The sequence below is a fragment of the Aspergillus sydowii genome, assembly GCF_001890705.1.
Source record: "Aspergillus sydowii CBS 593.65 unplaced genomic scaffold ASPSYscaffold_4, whole genome shotgun sequence".
In the NCBI taxonomy this organism is placed as follows: Eukaryota; Fungi; Ascomycota; class Eurotiomycetes; order Eurotiales; family Aspergillaceae; genus Aspergillus; species Aspergillus sydowii.
In genome coordinates, this window is record NW_024467862.1 from 514,792 (window position 1) to 532,605 (window position 17,814).

General features: G+C 51.0%; 8 protein-coding genes across 8 annotated transcripts; 4 read left to right on the top strand and 4 right to left on the bottom strand.

The window, feature by feature from the left end:
* Positions 1 to 160: 160 nt before the first annotated feature.
* ASPSYDRAFT_88403 (uncharacterized protein) lies at positions 161 to 1,348 on the bottom strand (the record flags this gene model as incomplete). Its single annotated transcript, XM_040852000.1, has 1 exon — positions 161 to 1,348. One exon carries the CDS (start codon positions 1,346 to 1,348, stop codon positions 161 to 163), a length of 1,188 nt encoding a protein of 395 aa, XP_040703290.1.
* Positions 1,349 to 2,335: 987 nt separating this feature from the next.
* Positions 2,336 to 3,655, bottom strand: ASPSYDRAFT_149081 (uncharacterized protein; the record flags this gene model as incomplete). Its single annotated transcript, XM_040841863.1, has 1 exon — positions 2,336 to 3,655. One exon carries the CDS (start codon positions 3,653 to 3,655, stop codon positions 2,336 to 2,338), a length of 1,320 nt encoding a protein of 439 aa, XP_040703291.1.
* Positions 3,656 to 4,071: 416 nt separating this feature from the next.
* On the top strand, positions 4,072 to 6,079 carry ASPSYDRAFT_867607 (DEAD/DEAH box helicase). The gene has a single exon (XM_040851723.1). It carries the CDS (start codon positions 4,325 to 4,327, stop codon positions 6,008 to 6,010), a length of 1,686 nt encoding a protein of 561 aa, XP_040703292.1. The 5' UTR covers positions 4,072 to 4,324; the 3' UTR covers positions 6,011 to 6,079.
* Positions 6,080 to 6,418: 339 nt separating this feature from the next.
* Positions 6,419 to 8,188, top strand: ASPSYDRAFT_149784 (putative DNA polymerase iota; the record flags this gene model as incomplete). The annotated part of the gene is made up of 2 exons (XM_040841945.1): positions 6,419 to 6,466; positions 6,515 to 8,188. The coding sequence occupies 2 exons, from the start codon at positions 6,419 to 6,421 to the stop codon at positions 8,186 to 8,188; spliced, it is 1,722 nt and encodes a 573-aa protein (XP_040703293.1).
* Positions 8,189 to 8,918: 730 nt separating this feature from the next.
* Positions 8,919 to 11,498, top strand: admB (ADAM family of metalloprotease ADM-B; the record flags this gene model as incomplete). Its single annotated transcript, XM_040852001.1, has 2 exons — positions 8,919 to 8,988; positions 9,049 to 11,498. The coding sequence occupies 2 exons, from the start codon at positions 8,919 to 8,921 to the stop codon at positions 11,496 to 11,498; spliced, it is 2,520 nt and encodes an 839-aa protein (XP_040703294.1).
* A 795-nt stretch (positions 11,499 to 12,293) lies between these two features.
* On the bottom strand, positions 12,294 to 13,138 carry cdc31 (putative cell division control protein Cdc31; the record flags this gene model as incomplete). Its single annotated transcript, XM_040844772.1, has 2 exons — positions 12,294 to 12,779; positions 12,866 to 13,138. The coding sequence occupies 2 exons, from the start codon at positions 13,136 to 13,138 to the stop codon at positions 12,294 to 12,296; spliced, it is 759 nt and encodes a 252-aa protein (XP_040703295.1).
* A 537-nt stretch (positions 13,139 to 13,675) lies between these two features.
* On the bottom strand, positions 13,676 to 15,277 carry ASPSYDRAFT_57076 (ssDNA-dependent ATPase MGS1; the record flags this gene model as incomplete). Its single annotated transcript, XM_040849316.1, has 1 exon — positions 13,676 to 15,277. One exon carries the CDS (start codon positions 15,275 to 15,277, stop codon positions 13,676 to 13,678), a length of 1,602 nt encoding a protein of 533 aa, XP_040703296.1.
* Positions 15,278 to 16,023: 746 nt separating this feature from the next.
* ASPSYDRAFT_88410 (kynurenine--oxoglutarate transaminase) lies at positions 16,024 to 17,735 on the top strand (the record flags this gene model as incomplete). The annotated part of the gene is made up of 9 exons (XM_040852002.1): positions 16,024 to 16,097; positions 16,150 to 16,218; positions 16,276 to 16,360; positions 16,413 to 16,518; positions 16,569 to 16,641; positions 16,695 to 16,848; positions 16,902 to 16,915; positions 16,962 to 17,385; positions 17,445 to 17,735. The coding sequence occupies 9 exons, from the start codon at positions 16,024 to 16,026 to the stop codon at positions 17,733 to 17,735; spliced, it is 1,290 nt and encodes a 429-aa protein (XP_040703297.1).
* Between the last annotated feature and the right edge of the window lie 79 nt (positions 17,736 to 17,814).

Below are 17,814 nucleotides of genomic sequence, written 5' to 3' on the forward strand. Positions count from 1 at the left end.
TCATCCATAAGTTTCGGTTGAGTGGCTCGAGTAATCGAGTCCCGTGCCATCATATGGCAATGCTAATAATGCCAATGCGTCTATGATGCATAAATCGTAAGCGGAAATGCGAGCAGATGCATGAAATAACAATAATAAAAAGTGCCCCGCCAGCTAGTAGTTAATGGGGTGGACCGGGGTCCGCGGCCTCTGGTGAAAGGGCGGTGTTGTTTTCTGATGCGTCACTCGGAGCGAGGGAGATTGGGGTCGTCAATTGTGATGGTTGGGGTGTGGGTCGAACCGTCGCCACGTTGAGGGAAAGGGTGTCAGGTTCCCTTGCGGGATGGTACTCGGGGTCTTGCTCTGATTCCGATGGAGTGGATAGTTGAATATTTGATGTCGACGATTGTGAAGAAACTGGGGTAATGCCGGCCTCGTCTAGCGGGCCCAGAGTCCATCTCCATTCGCGACGGCGCTTGAGGCGACCTTGTAGAGGTGTTTGAGGTGTTGTCGAGTTTCCCGAGGTATATGGGTCCTCCAAGCCATCCCTGAGGGCGACTGCGCGAACTTGTCGTTCATTGCTGCGATACTTTCGCTTCTTCTTCTTCTTGTCTGTGGCTGGCTCGGAAGGATTGGTTTCGTCGTCCGAAGGTGTAGCATCCGACGAAACTAGGCTGGAACTAGAATAATCCGAGTCATCGTCGGAGCTTGTTTCCCAGGACTCAGCTTCCGAATCGGAGACTATATCTGAATGGCGCGCCGTGTACTTAACGGTCTTGATTTCCTCCTCTAGCGGATAACGATAGTTGACTTGCTTCTTGGTCGGGAAGAATACTCGGCGTGACGATGAACAACCATTAGGCCCGTTGGGAGCCGCTTGGCTCGGTCGTCGCTCCAAGCGTGAGTTGCGAAGGATACTCTTTACGCCGAGTGGTAGCTGGTAGGGGTTGCTGGAAGTATACGGTGACGACGGGTTGGAGAAGCGATTGCTAGTGGATCTAGACGGGGAGACGGGTGCCGAAGGCGGATATGCAACATCGTACGCGTTCTTAAAGGTGTTGTGAACAGTGGGAGATGCTGTGGCACCTGTGGCCAGGGAAAGCGATAAGCCCGTTGTCGAACGGCCAAATGTGACAGGAAGCGAGGAGGTTTGGAGAGTGAGTTTTGGCCTTGAGAGCGTGGGGGTTCGACTTGTCGCATTTGATGTGAGGCCGCAAGCCATGCTGGAATGTGATACTGTGGAATGTTGTGGTGGAGGAAGCGCGGGAGACATGGTTGAATGCGAGGCAGGTGCTTCTGCCCCAGGCGAGTTCGATGTGAGAGACGGAGGAAGATGCGAGGCTGGAGGGGGCATTTGGGTTGCGAGCATGGCGGAGGGCGGCGCAGACAAACAACGGTGAGAGATGCGCCGCAGCGAGCAGCAGGGATAGTAATATGACGATTAAGATGTTTGAGAGCACAAGAATGAGATTCGCGAGTTGGTGCTGACGCAGAGATGTGACAGAAGGCAGGATTGGCGCAGCAGTGAGAAGACGAGAGTCGACGATGGCAGTGCGCCCCGCATGTGAGCGCTTAGAAGAGAGCGCAGAGTGGCTGGGATGGGAGCAGACGAGACCCAGCGACCATATATGAAACCAAGAGAACCTCTGTCGGGTCGAGTAGCGGCGGAAAACCAAGGAAGCGAAGAAAAAGCGATCGAGCGAGAGACGAGAAAAAAAACGAGAAAACGAGGACGAGGACTTTTGGGCGCCTGCGGGAAACGAGGATTTTCCCGATTTAGAAGAGGATGACGCCGCAGCGGAGTCGACACGACACCGGTATACGACTAGGAAAAAATAGAAATATAATATTACAACAAATAAAAGATAAATGGAAAAACGAAGGGACGAGAAGAAACCCAACTCGCAGGCAAAAGCATTCCCAAGGTTCCCAACGTGAAGATCAGAAATGTTCGCCTCCCGTCTATAAATGAGGACGATCGCAAAATGTGGCAGTTCTAATTATAGCAGAGGCCTAGACTATACAGCTCGTATTATATGCACTATCGCCTCCACCAAATTTATTATTCGCTATAATAAGCCCTGTTATACGCTGCACCTGCTCCATTCTCACTCGGCTGATCGAATTTTCATCAGAGACTGAGACCTGGAGAACAGAGGATGGAAAATTGTCGAATAGGTATTATTAGGATTCACGTATGTGCATAACTTGCTATGTCATCCTCTTCCCCAGAGTGGAGATAATCGTGACTATCACGCCCATCCCCCGCCCATCCCTTCCGTCATCGTCTTCACTCTTCAGGCTTGCTCCTCATGACCCGCTGAGTCGTTGTATGACTATGCGGGCTGAGATCATTCTATAAATTATAAGCAGGCGGGGGATCTTTCACCTTACTATACCCTGGCGGCTCTTCACCCCCAGACTCCACGATTTGGCGGATTTCCTCAAGCTCTGCAAGCACCCCAAGTCCTTCAAGCCCAGCAGGCTCTGCAATTTCTCCTGGCGCCGGCAATATCTTCACTGACGTTGAGGAGCCCAGGGAAAAATCCTCCCCTGCTACACTCCCATCCAACTCCCAGCGTAGCGAATTCGTGCGGGATATATTGTACGTAAGAAAATCCGGGTGCAGGTTGCTTTGGGCCGTATTTACCATCAGCATCTCGCCGATGTTGAGAGGTGTGGATTCAGTCTCGATTCCAGGTACAATTGAAATAACACGGCCTTGAGGGCCAAGTGAGCTAACGGCGCCGAATGGGATGACATTCCTCCCCGGTGTTGTCCTCGTGTCACTGTATCTTTCGGCGCGCACGGTTGTGCTTGCTTTGACCTTCAGCCGGAATGCCTTGAGGAAGATTTCCTGTGGGACACCATGGACAATCTCGCTTGTGCCTTGAGAGTTTGGAACGATGGTGACGGAGATTGGGATAGTATTGCCATTGCCAACTTGCAGGGTACTGGGAAGAGAAAGGATAACCTTGAACGTGAATCTTGGAACTTTGGAAGAATTGAGGGATTGCCTCAGATTCTGGCTAAAACTGAGCTCGCCGACACCTGGAATGAGTCGGTACGTACTGATAATACGCTGCGCCATCGATGTCCTCATGCTGAAATCCGTGATAGGTGGGCCTAGATTGACGTTCCGGAGATCGATTGTCGCCTTAGCAGTAAGGGTGTCCCGTACATTCCGACCATTGCACTGATGGATAAGGTCCAGCCGTGCCTCCACATAATAGTCTATGGAGGCTTCGCTGCCTTCGCCTGACCAGACAGATTCACCGTTGAAACGGAAGGTCCCTGGCGGAGGGAAGGGCGTTTCAGCCGTACCACCCGGTGCAGGATAGCGCTTCTTTTGCGACGGGCTTCGGATGTCTGAAACTAAAGGGGGAATCGTAATGGCGAATGGCCACGATCCACCCTCGCCAGACCGGGGAATGTGTACTGGAGCGCCAGCGAGCAAGACATAAGAGACAGGCGGGCCCAGACAATCGAGCGAGACCCTCGTGTCCGAAACCTTCGAAGTAGATCGCCCTTGGAGAGTGACAGTGAGGTTTGCTTCTGGAGCGATAGTCGTTAGGGTGCGACAGACTTGACCGCTAATCGTGTCGCCGGGTTTGTATGGTTTGCCGATGGGATCGCGATCTAGAACGATCTTGAGAGATGGCCCAGCGACAGACATATTTCATTATGTGCATTCTGCTGCTGTTGCTGCTCGGCGAAAGGAACTTGGGTCTCATCTCGCATTAATATATCTTGGAGAAATCAGGGCTAGAAACACAGCCCCGGGCGCTCAGAAATGGGGGCCACTTTAACCACCACGACTCAGGAGGCTGAGGATGTTGGCTGCGCGCACATGTGATGTTATTGATTGGTCGACGGATGTGCTTCCTGGATACACCTAATCCATACACCGTACTCGTAGAGCGCACTGTTATTGCGGAGGCCATTAAGAAAGCGCCATCTCACCCCCTAATTTCCATTAATGGAGAAATTGGTCCTCCGTCTTCTGCAGAGACGCAAGTCTATGCAAGTCACATGACCCGTACAGTAAACATCAAAGAAAGAGCTTGGCAGCGAAGAAATCTCTGTCCTCCATCGATGTCAACAAAGACCTTTTTTTTTTTGGAACAACAAGATCAGACGCAGTTGAAAGGACACTAACTCACTTGCTGATGCTGGCGCTCTAGCGTATTGATAAATTGGTCGTCTTTTGCCATTTCTTTAGTTCTCCGTGGGATTAATAGAAACCCCATAAACCAATTTCAGCGAGACTACCCAGATTGGTGTCCAGACCAAGGAAAACCACAACTATCGCTCCAACTACAGAATCTGCAACCACTTGAGTATCATGCAAAGTTCCATCGATGGCGTCCAGCCATACGCCTCCATGGCAGGGAAACTGGACTCAAGACTTCTGAAAGCCCTTGATGTTATGGGATTCGAATCCATGACGCCTGTCCAACAGCGTATTCTAACCGAGCTCCCGGACTGGCGCAGCGACTGCCTTGTACAAGCAAAAACGGGGACTGGCAAAACCGTTGCCTTTCTGCTACCCGCATTGCACTCTTTACTACAGGGGCGTTCAGCATCGCCGCATGGCCAAGTCGCCATTTTGATTATCACACCGACGAGAGAGCTCGCACAGCAAATTGCAAAGTCATGCGATCAGCTTACCTCACAGCTTTCGAAGCCCCTTGAGTGCCATATCGCAGTTGGTGGGACGGCTCGCGCATCTGCTCATTCGCGCTTCATGAAAGGGGCGCCGTCGATCCTGGTTGCAACACCGGGACGACTAAAGGACTACCTATCCGATCCTAGCACAGCTCAGAAATTGTGCAATATTCAGACTCTAGTGCTGGATGAAGCTGACAGGATGCTCGAGACGGGCTTTCTAGCTGACGTGAAGGAAATTCTGAAGCTTATCCCACCCAAGAGCACTGGCTGGCAAGGTATGTGCTTCTCAGCCACCGTTCCGCCCAAAGTCAAGGATGTGGTTAGTGTTGTGTTGAAGCCAGGCTACAGTAGCATCTCAACCATTGAGCAAAATGAAGCGCCTACCCATGAGCGAGTGCCCCAGTACCATGTGGTTATACCATCTGTGGTAGACACTTTTACTACACTCACCTCGCTTTTTAATCTCGAAATCAAGAACAGCTCGAAGATCATTGTGTTCGGCGTTACTGCCAACATGGTTGCTCTTTTTGCCAACGTATTTTCTAAAGGATTGACTCCTCTGAAGGTGTTTGAGATTCATTCAAGACTCAACCAGACCGCTCGTACAAGAACGACAACCCAGTTCAAAGAAGCAGATTCAGGGATCCTTTTCGCATCTGATGTTATCGGGCGCGGAATGGACTTTCCTAATGTCGACCTGGTCATTCAGGTCGGCTTGCCGTCAAATGCTGAACAATACGTACATCGTGTTGGCCGTACAGGCCGTGCAGGAAATGAGGGCCGCGCAGTTATCCTTCTCACAGAATCCGAATCCTTTTTCATGAAGAACAACCGCCACTTACCCATAAGACCACACCCCAAGACCGAAGAAATCAATGCAGGTGCCTCCCCATGCACTGATGCTGTAATGAAGGCCATGTACAGCATTGAAGAAGTCACCAAGCAACGCGCCTACTCTTCTTACATAGGCTTTTTCGCTGGATCAGGTCTAATGAAACAGCTCCGCCTTGACAAGCCTGGCCTTGTACAGCTCGCAAACAACCTGGCGATGGAGGGCATGGGATGCCCTGAACCTCCACCTATGGACAAAAAAGTCGTTGGAAAGATGGGTCTGAAAGGTGTCCCTGGCTTCAACTACGCAAGTGGGGAGGCTTTACGCCCTGCTAGGCCGCGCGGTCCTCCCAAGCCCAAGCCTCGCGATGACAGCCCCCAGAAGGGCAAACCTCGCAATGCTTTGAGCCCTTCAGCTGGTCGGGGCGGCAATAATGACAGGGTCGAGAAGAACAGCGGATCACGTTGGCGTGGAGGTCGCGGCGGGCGGGGTGGACGCGGTGGACGCGGCGGGCGTGGAGGGCAGTAAGGACACGATTGGATTGACATTCTAGAGAGGCCGAAATATCGGCACTACTCTGTGTCGTTGGATCTTTCCCCCCGTTGGTACCTTGCATTATACTGTAAATTCGATATAGATACATAAGACATAAGATAGACATGGTTGCTACATACCAATTTTAATATGCGCCTCCTTGTAACCTAACCATGTTACAATATAGCCGTCAGGGATTAAAACGCAGAATTTCCGCGGTTCAAAGTAGCTACTGAGTGCCTTTTCTGTTGCTTGGTATTGTTAAGTTCTGGACATGTTCTTTTCTGTTTTGATGCCAGAGCAGCTGTATATTACTAATACTGCGCACCATTTCCCCTCGAGTCACTTGTCTTTCCTCATCCATTGTCACTCACAGAGTAAAATCATTTACGATATGAGTAAATGGCAACCGCTCCGTTGAGAGACGATCAGCGTATCATAATTCATTTTGTCAGTCCCCCCCAGTGTACCTTAGCCCCAACGTACTGACTTTGCCAGGATTACGACTGCTTCTACGCATCGGTGTTTGAGGCTGAGCAGCCGATACTGAAATCGCTTCCGCTGGCCGTCCAGCAAAAGCAGATCGTTGTCACCTGTAACTACGAGGCTCGGAGGCGAGGGCTACACAAGCTCCAGCTTATCAAAGAAGCAAAACAAGTTTGCCCGGACGTCGTTATTGTCCTGGGAGAAGATCTCACTAAATTCCGAGATGCATCCAAAGATCTCTACTTATTTCTCCGGAGTTTTGTCTGGGGAGGGAGAATCGAGAAGCTGGGTTTCGATGAGGTATTTATGGATGTTACAGACATGATTACTTACAATGCAGCGTTATTGAACCCGATTGATCTGGCACACTCGTTCTTTCAGCTCAACCTTCAAGACCCCACTGTTGGCTTTGCCTTTGATGCCAGCAAAATATATGGCCCTACCTATCCTGTTGGAGCTGGAGACATCGACGCTTTGAGTACGGCTATACCAGGATCTGATGACTCGCAGCTTCGCATGAAGCTGCTCGTTGCGTCTCATCTCGCTGGCTACCTTCGCGGTCAACTAGAAGAGAAAAAGGGTTACACTGCCACTGCGGGTATATCAACGTCCAAACTTCTCGCCAAATTAGTGGGGAGCGTTCACAAACCGAACTGTCAGACGGCGCTACTCCCACCTTATGCAGCGACAAGAGAGCATGGGGAAAGCAACGTGCTCAGCTTTCTGGATTCGCGTGAGATACGAGCAATTCCCGGCATTGGTTCTAAACTGTCTCGCAAAATCATGTCTTATATTGCAACTACGAACCACGACGTGGCTGAAGATAAAGTCACAATCCGCGACGTTCGCTTATCTCCTGGCATGAATCCTTCCGTCCTTGAAAAGATCCTAGGCGGGCCTGGAGCTCCCAAAGACATTGGAATGAAAGTGTGGGGCCTTCTTCATGGCGTAGATAATACGCAGGTTGGCGAAGCTCGAGATTTACCGACCCAAATCAGCATTGAGAATTCATATGGCCAATTGGATAATTTGGAGACGGTTCGCAAAGAGATGGTATCGCTTGCGATCAGATTGGTCCGGCGGATGAGGACCGATCTAACAGAAAGCCACGATGACGCTGGAGCCACGACTGGTAGCGCCTCCCAAGGGATACCAAGGTCGCGAACGAAAGCTCGATGGCTTGCGCATCCGAGAACCCTCCGTTTGTCTACCCTGCCGCGACCAGCGCCAGGCACGGACAATGCGCAGATGCGCGGCTACAGTCGCATATCGAACTCCGCGCCGCTCCCACAATATGTGTTCAATCTCGACGAATCCGTAGACGCCTTGGGAGAACGGCTCGTTCGGGAATTAGCAACACCCATGTTTCGTAAACTTCACCGAGAGAGGTCTGGCTGGAACCTGCGTGTTCTAAATCTTGCAGTGACGAACATGGTTCAAGTGGCGGGGGATGGGAAACATAATAGCGGCCGAGATATCGGGAAGATGTTTCAACCGCGGGAGACACCCCACGGACACATTCCCCCGGAAACAGACCAGAATTTGACCATAGCGCCCGCGGCATCATGGGAGGAAAGTGACGAGGAAGACGCAGACATGCCCTGTATACCGTGTCCAATTTGTGGAGCCAGGATACCCCATTTTGCACTTGTTGCGCACGAATTATACCACTCGAGTTGTGAATAATAGTTGATAATGCAACTCAAGTCCAATATTAGCAAGATGTTTCAGCTGAGTGCAAGGCTGCAAGCACAGCCCGGCATCAGCAGCAGCACTATAAATCCGGTTGTTTTGTTGGTGTTTCCCTAGGCGCCGGCCCAATGGCCGACCAATCCTTGGTTCTCCTCTCTCTCCCACCTCCCTCCCTCTTTTATCTCCTCTTCCCCAGCCCTCCTGTTCCCTCTTTTTGTTGTCCATCTCCCCGTGCGTTCTTTTCAGTCATTTATCATTAGTTCGAGTCTTTCGTTTGTCGTCGCTGGTTTTCACGCCAAGACGCTGCGCCTCAATCTCCCAACGGCGTTGCACTCTAGCAGCGAGTCTAGCTCCGCTCTCCTCAGCCCGCTGCTTCCGATCGCCGTCCTCTCTTTCTCCCTCGATCCATATCCTCCACCGTTAAGGCTGAGTCGGAAGCTGTCGGGAGAGTCATCGAGTTCCTGCGAGACTGTCAGGGTGCTGAGACAGCAGTAGTCACACCGTCATTGCATTGCGTCGAAAAGACCGAGCCACTTCTTTGTCCTTTCGTTGTTGCCTAGTAATCCGGTCTTGGTATGCAATGAATTAGCCAAGCGCATTGGTCTAATTATTCTTCCCGCCACATATCTTGGGGATCTTTTTTCACTGTCAATCTCTGCTGTTGGTTTTATTTAACAAGGTTCATCGATCCCATTTTGTGGCTGTTCGTTCAACTTCACCAGCCATGAGGCTCATCAACCCGGTAATACCGCTGGTTGTGGGCGTCCTCTCGCTCCTCACAGTAAATACGGAAGGTAAGCTTTCTCGGCGTCGCTCTTCCTTGCTCAGATTATGCTGAACAAAAGTTTCGTCAGCCCGGTCGCAAGCGCCGAATGCTATCCGACGTGTCTCTTCCCTCGACCAGACCACGATCAAGGCGCCCTCGAAATCGAACCGCATTGACTACCTTTCACATTTCGATATCACGTTCACGATACGGGACAGGGAACAACGAGTAAAACTTGAGTTGGAACCGAATCATGAGATCCTTGCCCACGATGCCTACGTACAATATCTGGGACCGGACGGGAAAGTCCATACCGAAGAGCCTATCAAGCGCGACCAACACAAGGTCTTCAAAGGAAGGACCTTGGTTGGCAGAGGGAAAGGGCAAGGGATGTGGGATCCTGTAGGATGGACCAGAGTGTACATTAAGCAGGATGGTCCACAACCGCTCTTCGAAGGTGTTTTCAACATCCGCGGCGACAATCACCATGTCCAGTTGCAATCGAGTTATTTGCGGCAAAAGCGCCCTCAGGATATCGAGATTCCTCGACAAAAAGAAGACTACATGGTATTTTACCGTGACTCTGACATGCTACGACCTGCCGAAGTTCCAACACACTCGGATCTCAAACGATCTCTGTCCACCGACGACCCGTCCGAGCTCGAAGCCCGGTGGACCATGGCTGGCTCGACGTGTCATGCTGACAAACTTGGTTTCAATACAAACCCCGACCATCCCGTCCTTACTTCGTTTACGGAGCAGAAGAAAAGCAGTTGGGCTTCTATGCCGATGGCTGATCTCTTTGGCTTCGGTCTGAGTAAACGCCAGGACGATATCGGCACCGTGTCTGGAGGAAACAGTGGTGGGGTCAATTTGGAATCGACAATTGGTGATTCAAGTGGTTGCCCGAGTACGATGCGGGTGGCTTTGATGGGTGTTGCGACGGATTGCTCTTTCTGGGAGAAACACGATTCTAGGGATGATGTTCAGAAAACAGTGGTGAACATTGTCAATAGCGCCTCAGACGTCTACGAAGATGCCTTCAATATCTCCCTCGGGTTGCGGAATTTGACCATCACAGATAAAGAATGCTCGGATAACCCTTCGTCTGCCGCAGCATGGAATATGCCGTGCTCGCAGGGCAACATTACGTCCCGGCTGGATCTCTTCTCAGAATGGCGAGGATCACAAACGGATGACAACGCCTATTGGACCTTGATGACCGACTGTAACACGGGCTCCGAAGTTGGGCTAGCGTGGCTGGGCCAGCTATGCAATACTGATGTTAGCGACGATGGCACTAGCAAGGTCAGTGGCACCAATGTTGTCGTATCAACAGGCGCCGCTGGATGGCAGATTTTTGCTCACGAGTCCGGCCATACCTTCGGAGCGGTTCATGACTGCACATCCCAAACGTGCAGCACAAGCCAGCAGGATTCGTCAAGCTGCTGTCCCCTGAGCAAATCCTCATGCGATGCTGGTGGAGATTACATTATGAATCCCAGCACCGGCCAGGATATAACCAAGTTTTCGCAATGTACGATTGGTAATATTTGTTCGGCTATTGGCCGTAACAGTGTCAAATCGAACTGTTTGTCTGATAACAAAGGCATTGTTACTTTCACCGGCGCTCAGTGCGGGAATGGCATTGTCGAGGCCGGAGAGGACTGCGATTGTGGTGGAGAAGAGAACTGTGGTGGCAACCAATGCTGCGATCCGGGTACCTGCAAGTTCAAGGATGGTGCAACTTGCGATGATATGAATGATGACTGCTGCGTTTCATGCAAGTTCGCCTCATCCGACCACGTCTGCCGTCCCAGCACCGGTGAATGTGACATTGAAGAGAAATGCACTGGCAATTCAGGCACTTGCCCAAAGAATACGTATAAAGAAAATGGAGACAGTTGTGGTGACGAAGGTTCTGGCTTGACGTGTGCTAGTGGTCAATGTACAAGCCGCGACGCGCAATGCGAGAGCTACATGGGCTCAGTTACAGGCAGCAACAACACCCGTGCATGCAACGACGGGCCCTTCCCCGTCTGCCAGATGTGGTGCCAGGCCGATACTTCGTTCATGTCTCAACAATGCACGGGCAATTCTCAAAACTATCTCGATGGTACACCGTGCGACAGAGGAGGCCACTGCAAAAACGGAAAATGCGAGGGATCGAAGAGTTGGATCGACGCACACAAGAACATTATTATTCCCGTTGTTGCGGCCGTGGGAGGGTTGATTGTACTGGCAATCCTAATCTGCCTCTTCAGACGTTACCGCCAAAAGCGCAATACAATGAAGCCCATGCCTGCCGCTACTTCGTACAGCCCCTGGCCGCGCCCTATGCCTCCACCACAACAAACCCCGATGCGGAGACTATCAAGATCACCAGGACCAGGCTATGGTCAAGTACCGCACGCTCCATTTTCAGGTCCCGGCCAAGGCCCTCCACGAGGGCCAATCCCGGCTCCCTACCCTGGATATTCGGGTCAAGCTCCATATGACGTGCCGCCTCCATATTCACAGACAGTGCGCTATGCATAACCCGGGCTGTGTACATTGGAACATTTTGGATATTTTGCATAATAGGTTTTGTTCTGGTTTGGCGCGGATAATGATATAGGTTCACAACGGATGGATCAACGGTCATATACATTGCATGATTGCTTTCTTGGGTATTATTCATTTTACTATTTTCTGAAACCCTGGGTCTTGTTGGGTATATAGTATACTTTTAGTATTGTTTTTGTTCTATAGAATCAATCCATGGGCCTCTAATATGAGTGTGAGCGTCAATCTCCCTTCTCGTCGGATATCATACTGCCGTGGTCCTCAGATAAACTGCTCCTGCCAACAGTTACGCGAAATACAATGACAGACTGTCTGCGGTCAATTGCTTATTTTTGTAAGAACTGGGGTAAGATCCCGCTTCGATCAAGGCATGATTGTAGGACTTGTGCGCAAGACCAGGTACGCTACTCGGGAATACTAGACAGCTGCCCTGCCGTAGCACTTTGGTGCTGGGTCGGCCTAGTGAAATACTTGTAGACTCAAATCCATGATCCAAGATTCCTAAACCTGTAGGAAAAGCTAAGCGCGCACATTAAAACAAACAAGAAACAAAAAAAAAAAAAAAAACAACTATATAAGCAACGCAGGTAAACAAAATCCAGTCAACCGGCGCCCACCAATGCCCAAGGAAGAACAAATAAGTCAAGCTTGGATTACAGACAAAAGAAAACCCAATAGTCTCGATTCCAAGCACGTCGAACGCACGGGATGCCACTCGTCATTAATGACCGTAGAATAGAATAAGACCGATTCCCTCAATCATGGAGTTTATTGCCAGCAGATACTCACAAACGCCTCCCGCGTCACACCACCGACACCCTCGAGATCAAACTCCTCAATCATCGCGCGCAGCTCCTCCTCTTCTAGTCCCGTCTCACCTAGCTCTCGTGCTACACGACGGAGGTCCTCAAGGTCGATATAACCCTTCCCGCCCTCGTCAAAGAGCTCGAACGCCCGGAGAATCTCATCCCGGGGGTCTCGCTCAAGAATCTTCACAGCCGTTACAGCTTGGAAAGCAGACAGTGGCATGAGCAAGTTGGATGGATGCTGGGGGTTTGTTGTTGGTGCTGTTTTCGGTTGTTGTTGAGACTGTTGGGCCGAGGCTTGCTGTTGTACCTGGGGACGGGGAACACCATAAGTCGTTAAGAGAGAAATGAGTTCCTGCTTCGGGAGTGTAAACCCGAGCGCGCGGAAGGCGACGCGGAGCTCATGGTAGTCTAAATGCCGGTCACGGTCGAGATCAAAAAGCGTGAACTAGCAAGAGACGATCCAAAAAAAATTAGCATTTTCAATGCACCTAGCGAAGAGGTCTGATCGGGTGGGGGAAAAGAACGGCGTACAGCTTCATTAATCTCCTCGCGCTGTTCTTCCGTCAACCGACTTAGCGGATTTGACTCTTGTGACGGATTATGTGTTTGCGCATGTACTTGTTGCTGTGGTGCTTGCTGGCTTGTTTTCGCGGCCTCGGGAACAAATTCGCTCTGAGCGGCGCCCAGGCCACGACGAGAGAAGGATGAGGCGCTGAAAGGGATCGCATTCGCATTCATTGATCGGTCAGGAAGTTTACCCGCGGTATAGGAGCGCGACCCGAACGGTTGGCCAGACGAGGCCATGGCGATGAGCCGATGTTATTTGCGATGTTGACACCAGCTGAGGCGTCGGCGGAGAAGACAAACAACAATTGGGCGCGGAAAGCCGGTGAGGCAGGAATGTAGACGGCCGTAAACCGGAACTCAAAAACCCAAGAGGATCTCGAGCAATCGGGGTGGGGAGTGAGGGGTGATTGTCTGGGTCTTTGTCGCTTGTTGCAGTTGCCAGGCAGATTCGATGCTGAGACGCGACGCGAAGCGGTGGACGAAACTGTCTCTGATTGGTTGGATGCCCTCTATACAACAACCAGGCGCCCAGTTACTTGAACGCCGATGAAGTATGAAATTTTTACTTATGGTTTATGAATGTATTCAATAATTCATGTATTTGGTGAATGTATGGGTATCAGGTGCTTGTGAAGCAAGGGCTAACCCCTAGTGACGCCGAAGCAGCAATGTATACGGGCGGCAACTAGTGTCCTTCTTCCATGATGGCTTGCAGTTTTTAGATTGCAAGACGCAACGGGGCTTCAGATAAATTAAGTATGTGCAAACTCTAAATCATCTTCTAGATCTCAGATCCGGGTCAATCTGCGTCCCCAAGTCCCGGTCCTCTAGAAATTGTCGGTCTTGTAACTTCTCCGGGAGGTAGTCTTGCACCACCTCTCCATTCTGGAAGTTCGGGTTATATTTATATTCCTTACCATATCCTAGCTCCTTCATTAATCGCGTAGGCGCATTGCGTAGATGGATTGGAATCGGTAGACCCGCGATCCCAGGTTCCGAGAGGGCAGAAAAGGCATTATTGAGGCCTCGATAAGATCGAGTGCTTTTTGGAGACAGCGCCATTGCCACGGTAGCATGTGCGAGGTTTATCCGTGCCTCGGGGAGACCTATCTTTTCCACTGCAGAATGTGTTGAAATCGCCAGTGTTAACATGCTATTATCAGCCAGCCCAATGTCCTCCGAGGCAACAACTATCAAGCGCCGAGCTATGTACAGCGGATCCTCTCCCGACTGTATCATACGAGCAAGGTAATAGAGCGACGCATCAGGGTCGCCGCCCCTAATGGACTTGTGAAAGGCAGAAATGGTATCGTAATGCTGGTCGCCCGCGCGGTCATAAACAAGCGTTTTAGTTAAAGCCCGCTTCATCTCGTCCTTGCTTATCCCAGGCCGTTTTGAAAGGTTCATCGCCAATTCTAAAAGGTTAAGTGATGTCCGAGCATCGCCGTCGGAAAATTTAGCCAGATAGTCGAGCAGCTCGTCGTCTACCAGATCGGACGGCGAGTAGCTTGGCCCTTCAGTTTTTAGAGCACGGTCCAAGATTGATCTAATATCCTCGTCGGTGAGCTTCGCTAACGTGAAGGTTCTGCATCTAGAGAGCAGCGCGTTTTGGACTTTGAACGATGGGTTCTCTGTTGTAGCGCCGATAAGCGTAACCTGGCCACTCTCAACTGGTCCGAGGAAGACGTCCTGTTGAGATTTCGAAAACCGATGGATCTCATCACAGAATATAATTGTTTTCCTTCCCGTCAAACCAAGTTCGCTTTTGGCGTCAGCGAATATCTTCTTGCACTCCGCGACCCCGCTGCTCGTACTGTTGATTTCAACGAATCTGCTTCCTACTATGGTCGCAATAACCCGTGCTATTGTGGTCTTCCCTGTGCCCGGCCCACCCCATAGAATCATACTCGGTACCCGGTCTTCCTCGATCAAACCTCGCAGTACACCGGTGGGACCAACAAGTTCCTGGCCGCATACTTCTTCGAGGGTTCGAGGGCGCATACGTTCCGCTAATGGCGCGGCTCTCTGAAAGGCGTTAACCTTCGGTTTCTTCGGTGCTGGCTCCATAGCCTCGTCTCTTTGTGAGCGGGAAGTGGTATCGTCGGAAGGACCGCCATTCTGTGTCACCGTTCTCTTGCTATTAAGATTGCGGAGAGGTGAGGCGTCGGAATTGACATCTCGCTGACTAGAGGCTTGGGTAGAGGCTTTTCGGGTGGACGAAGGCTGGAAGAATGCTGGAACTTGGGGTTTCTGGGATGGCGATGGATCGCCGCCACTCGATGTTGGCTCTTCAATGAACTGCTGGCAGTCCGAATCGATATGGTCGTTGATCTTGAGCGAGGAGACGGATTTCCCGCAAATCGGACAGGACACCATGGCTCTCAGTTACCGGCAGTCAACATACACGTCGCATCAGGAGTACGGGCATTAGTATCCTGATCAAAACGTCAACGTTAGTCGAAATTGAGCAGTCACTTTCTGCTCGACGCGTGAACGCGTGAAAGCTGATGATTAGTCACAGCGACGGTGCCTGAGTGCCTGAGGAGCTGGTTCTCCAAGATATCTCGTCCTCCAGCCAAGTCGCGCCTAGACAAATTAGATTCATATTATACGGTCTATTGTGTCAATTGCATTGGCCACTGGGATTCTGAACATAATATCATCCCGAACAGCAGCGAAGTCACTGTCGGCGAGCTCGATAGATTGAGGCCATAAACAAGGCAATTTCGGGGCACAAGGTCAGCGCTCTCCACCGTGTATCGCAATGTCGTGATAAGTGCGATATATTCCTCATCCAATGCTGACCAGACGTAGCGAAGGTGACAAACCGTGCTCAGAGACAACGGTTAGGGCTCCGACTGAGTTCCGCGCAGCCAACGGCGGATGTTGCGAGAACTCGGCCGATGATTCATTCTCCAACTTAACTCCGGTCCCTTGTTTGCAATCTGCCCCTCATTTCGTCTCTCTCCCCGCGCTTTTTACCTTTATCCTCCATGCTCTCTGGCTCTCGCTCTTCTATTGCGCTGATCGCCAAATCCTCGAACTCACTGAGCTCCCTCTCCTGTTACCCCAGGTCAAGGCTCGCACCCCGTACTTTACGTTTCTCAGTCGGAGTTAGAGCGATGTCGGCGACCACGGCTCGTTCAGACCCGTTCCGCCCTGCGCAGAGAGTCGCAGGTCAGCGACAGGATGTTTGGTATAGGATTTCCTCGGTTCCATGACTGAAAGACAGTCTGACCGTTTTCTAGGTCTATCGTCAATGAAGCTGCTGCTGCTTCCCCTGTCCAGCCCATCGTAAACATGGGGCAAGGCTTCTTGTAAGTGACATTGTACACCACACCAGGAAAATATGCTAATTGCTCGGTACTTCATAGTGGCTACAACCCGCCGAAGTTTGCCCTGGATGCCGCAAAGGCTGCCCTCGATAGAGTTGAGTGCAATCAGTACTCCCCGACCAAGGTGCGTCCTCACCAGCCATCTCAATGGGCGATTCTGGCTTACCATAACATAGGGCCGCCCGCGCCTGAAGAAGGCTCTCGCCGACGCGTACTCGCCGTTTTTTGGTCGCCAACTGAACCCGGACACCGAAGTCACGATCACCACTGGCGCAAACGAGGGTGAGATAACATGGTCAGGATCTAGAACTTGTGAGCTAACTAGGGTAAAGGAATGTTGAGCGCTTTCATGGGATTCATCGAGCAAGGAGATGAGGTCATTATTTTCGAACCCTTCTTCGACCAGTGAGTTCGAACCCGTCTGTGGGTCCTCGCTCATCTAACGTTTGAATTTGTAGGTACATTAGCAATATCGAGATGCCTGGCGGTACTATCCGATATGTTCCCCTTCATCCTCCAAAGGACGGCGCTACCAGAACGTCGCCTGCATCGGAATGGAGTATCGACTTCGATGAACTGGAGAAGACGATAAACTCCAAGACCAAAATGATTGTAGGTTATCTATCTCTGATACTCTCCCACTTAATTGCTAATCCAGATTCCAGGTTCTGAACTCACCGTAAGCAAAACCATTCAACTGAATATAGACGAAACTAATAATGTAGCCACAACCCCGTTGGAAAGGTTTTTTCGCGCGACGAACTGGAGCGCATTGGTGACCTGGCCGTCAAGCACAACCTTATCATCCTCTCCGATGAGGTTTACGACCGCCTTTTCTACGTTCCGTTCACGAGAATCGCCACTATGAAGCCAGAATTCTATGAACGTACGCTCACGGTGGGCTCCGCCGGAAAGGCCTTTTACGCCACGGGCTGGCGTGTGGGCTACCTGATCGGACCTGAGCATCTGATCAAGTATGTTGCCGGTGCACACACTCGCATCTGCTATAGTAGTGTGTCACCTCTGCAAGAGGCAGCCGCCGTTGCCTTTGAGGAGGCAGAAAAGGAGGGATTTTGGGACGAGAGCCGAACAGAAATGCAGAACAAGGTCAAGCGTTTCTGTGAAGTCTTCGATGAGTTGAACATCCCTGTATGCTTTTACCCCCGATATTCACCCCATCTTCTAGCGATCCCGCTGACTTGGTGTAGTACTCGGACCCGGAAGGTGGTTATTTCGTTCTTGCGAACATGGCCTCTGTCAAACTCCCAGAGGATTACCCATTCCCTCCTCATGTCGCGAGCCGACCCCGCGACTTTAAGCTCTGCTGGTTCCTGATCCACGAAGTTGGTGTGGCTGCTATCCCTCCGACAGAGTTCTATACCGATGCAAACGCGTATATCGCTGAGGATTATCTCCGTTTCGCCGTGTGCAAGGAGGACAACATCCTAGAAACCGCTAAAGAGAGACTCCGCGGCTTGAAGAAGTATATTGTACGGTGAAGTGGTCATATATATTATATATGTTTTATACGGGATAATTTTGGAATGAGTTTGATCAAATTTCAAAATGGTGGATTTA

Coding starts and splice junctions, on each gene's coding strand:
- ASPSYDRAFT_867607 (XM_040851723.1), top strand. CDS start 4,325: ATGCAAAGTTCCATCGATGGCGTCCAGCCATACGCCTCCATGGCAGGG.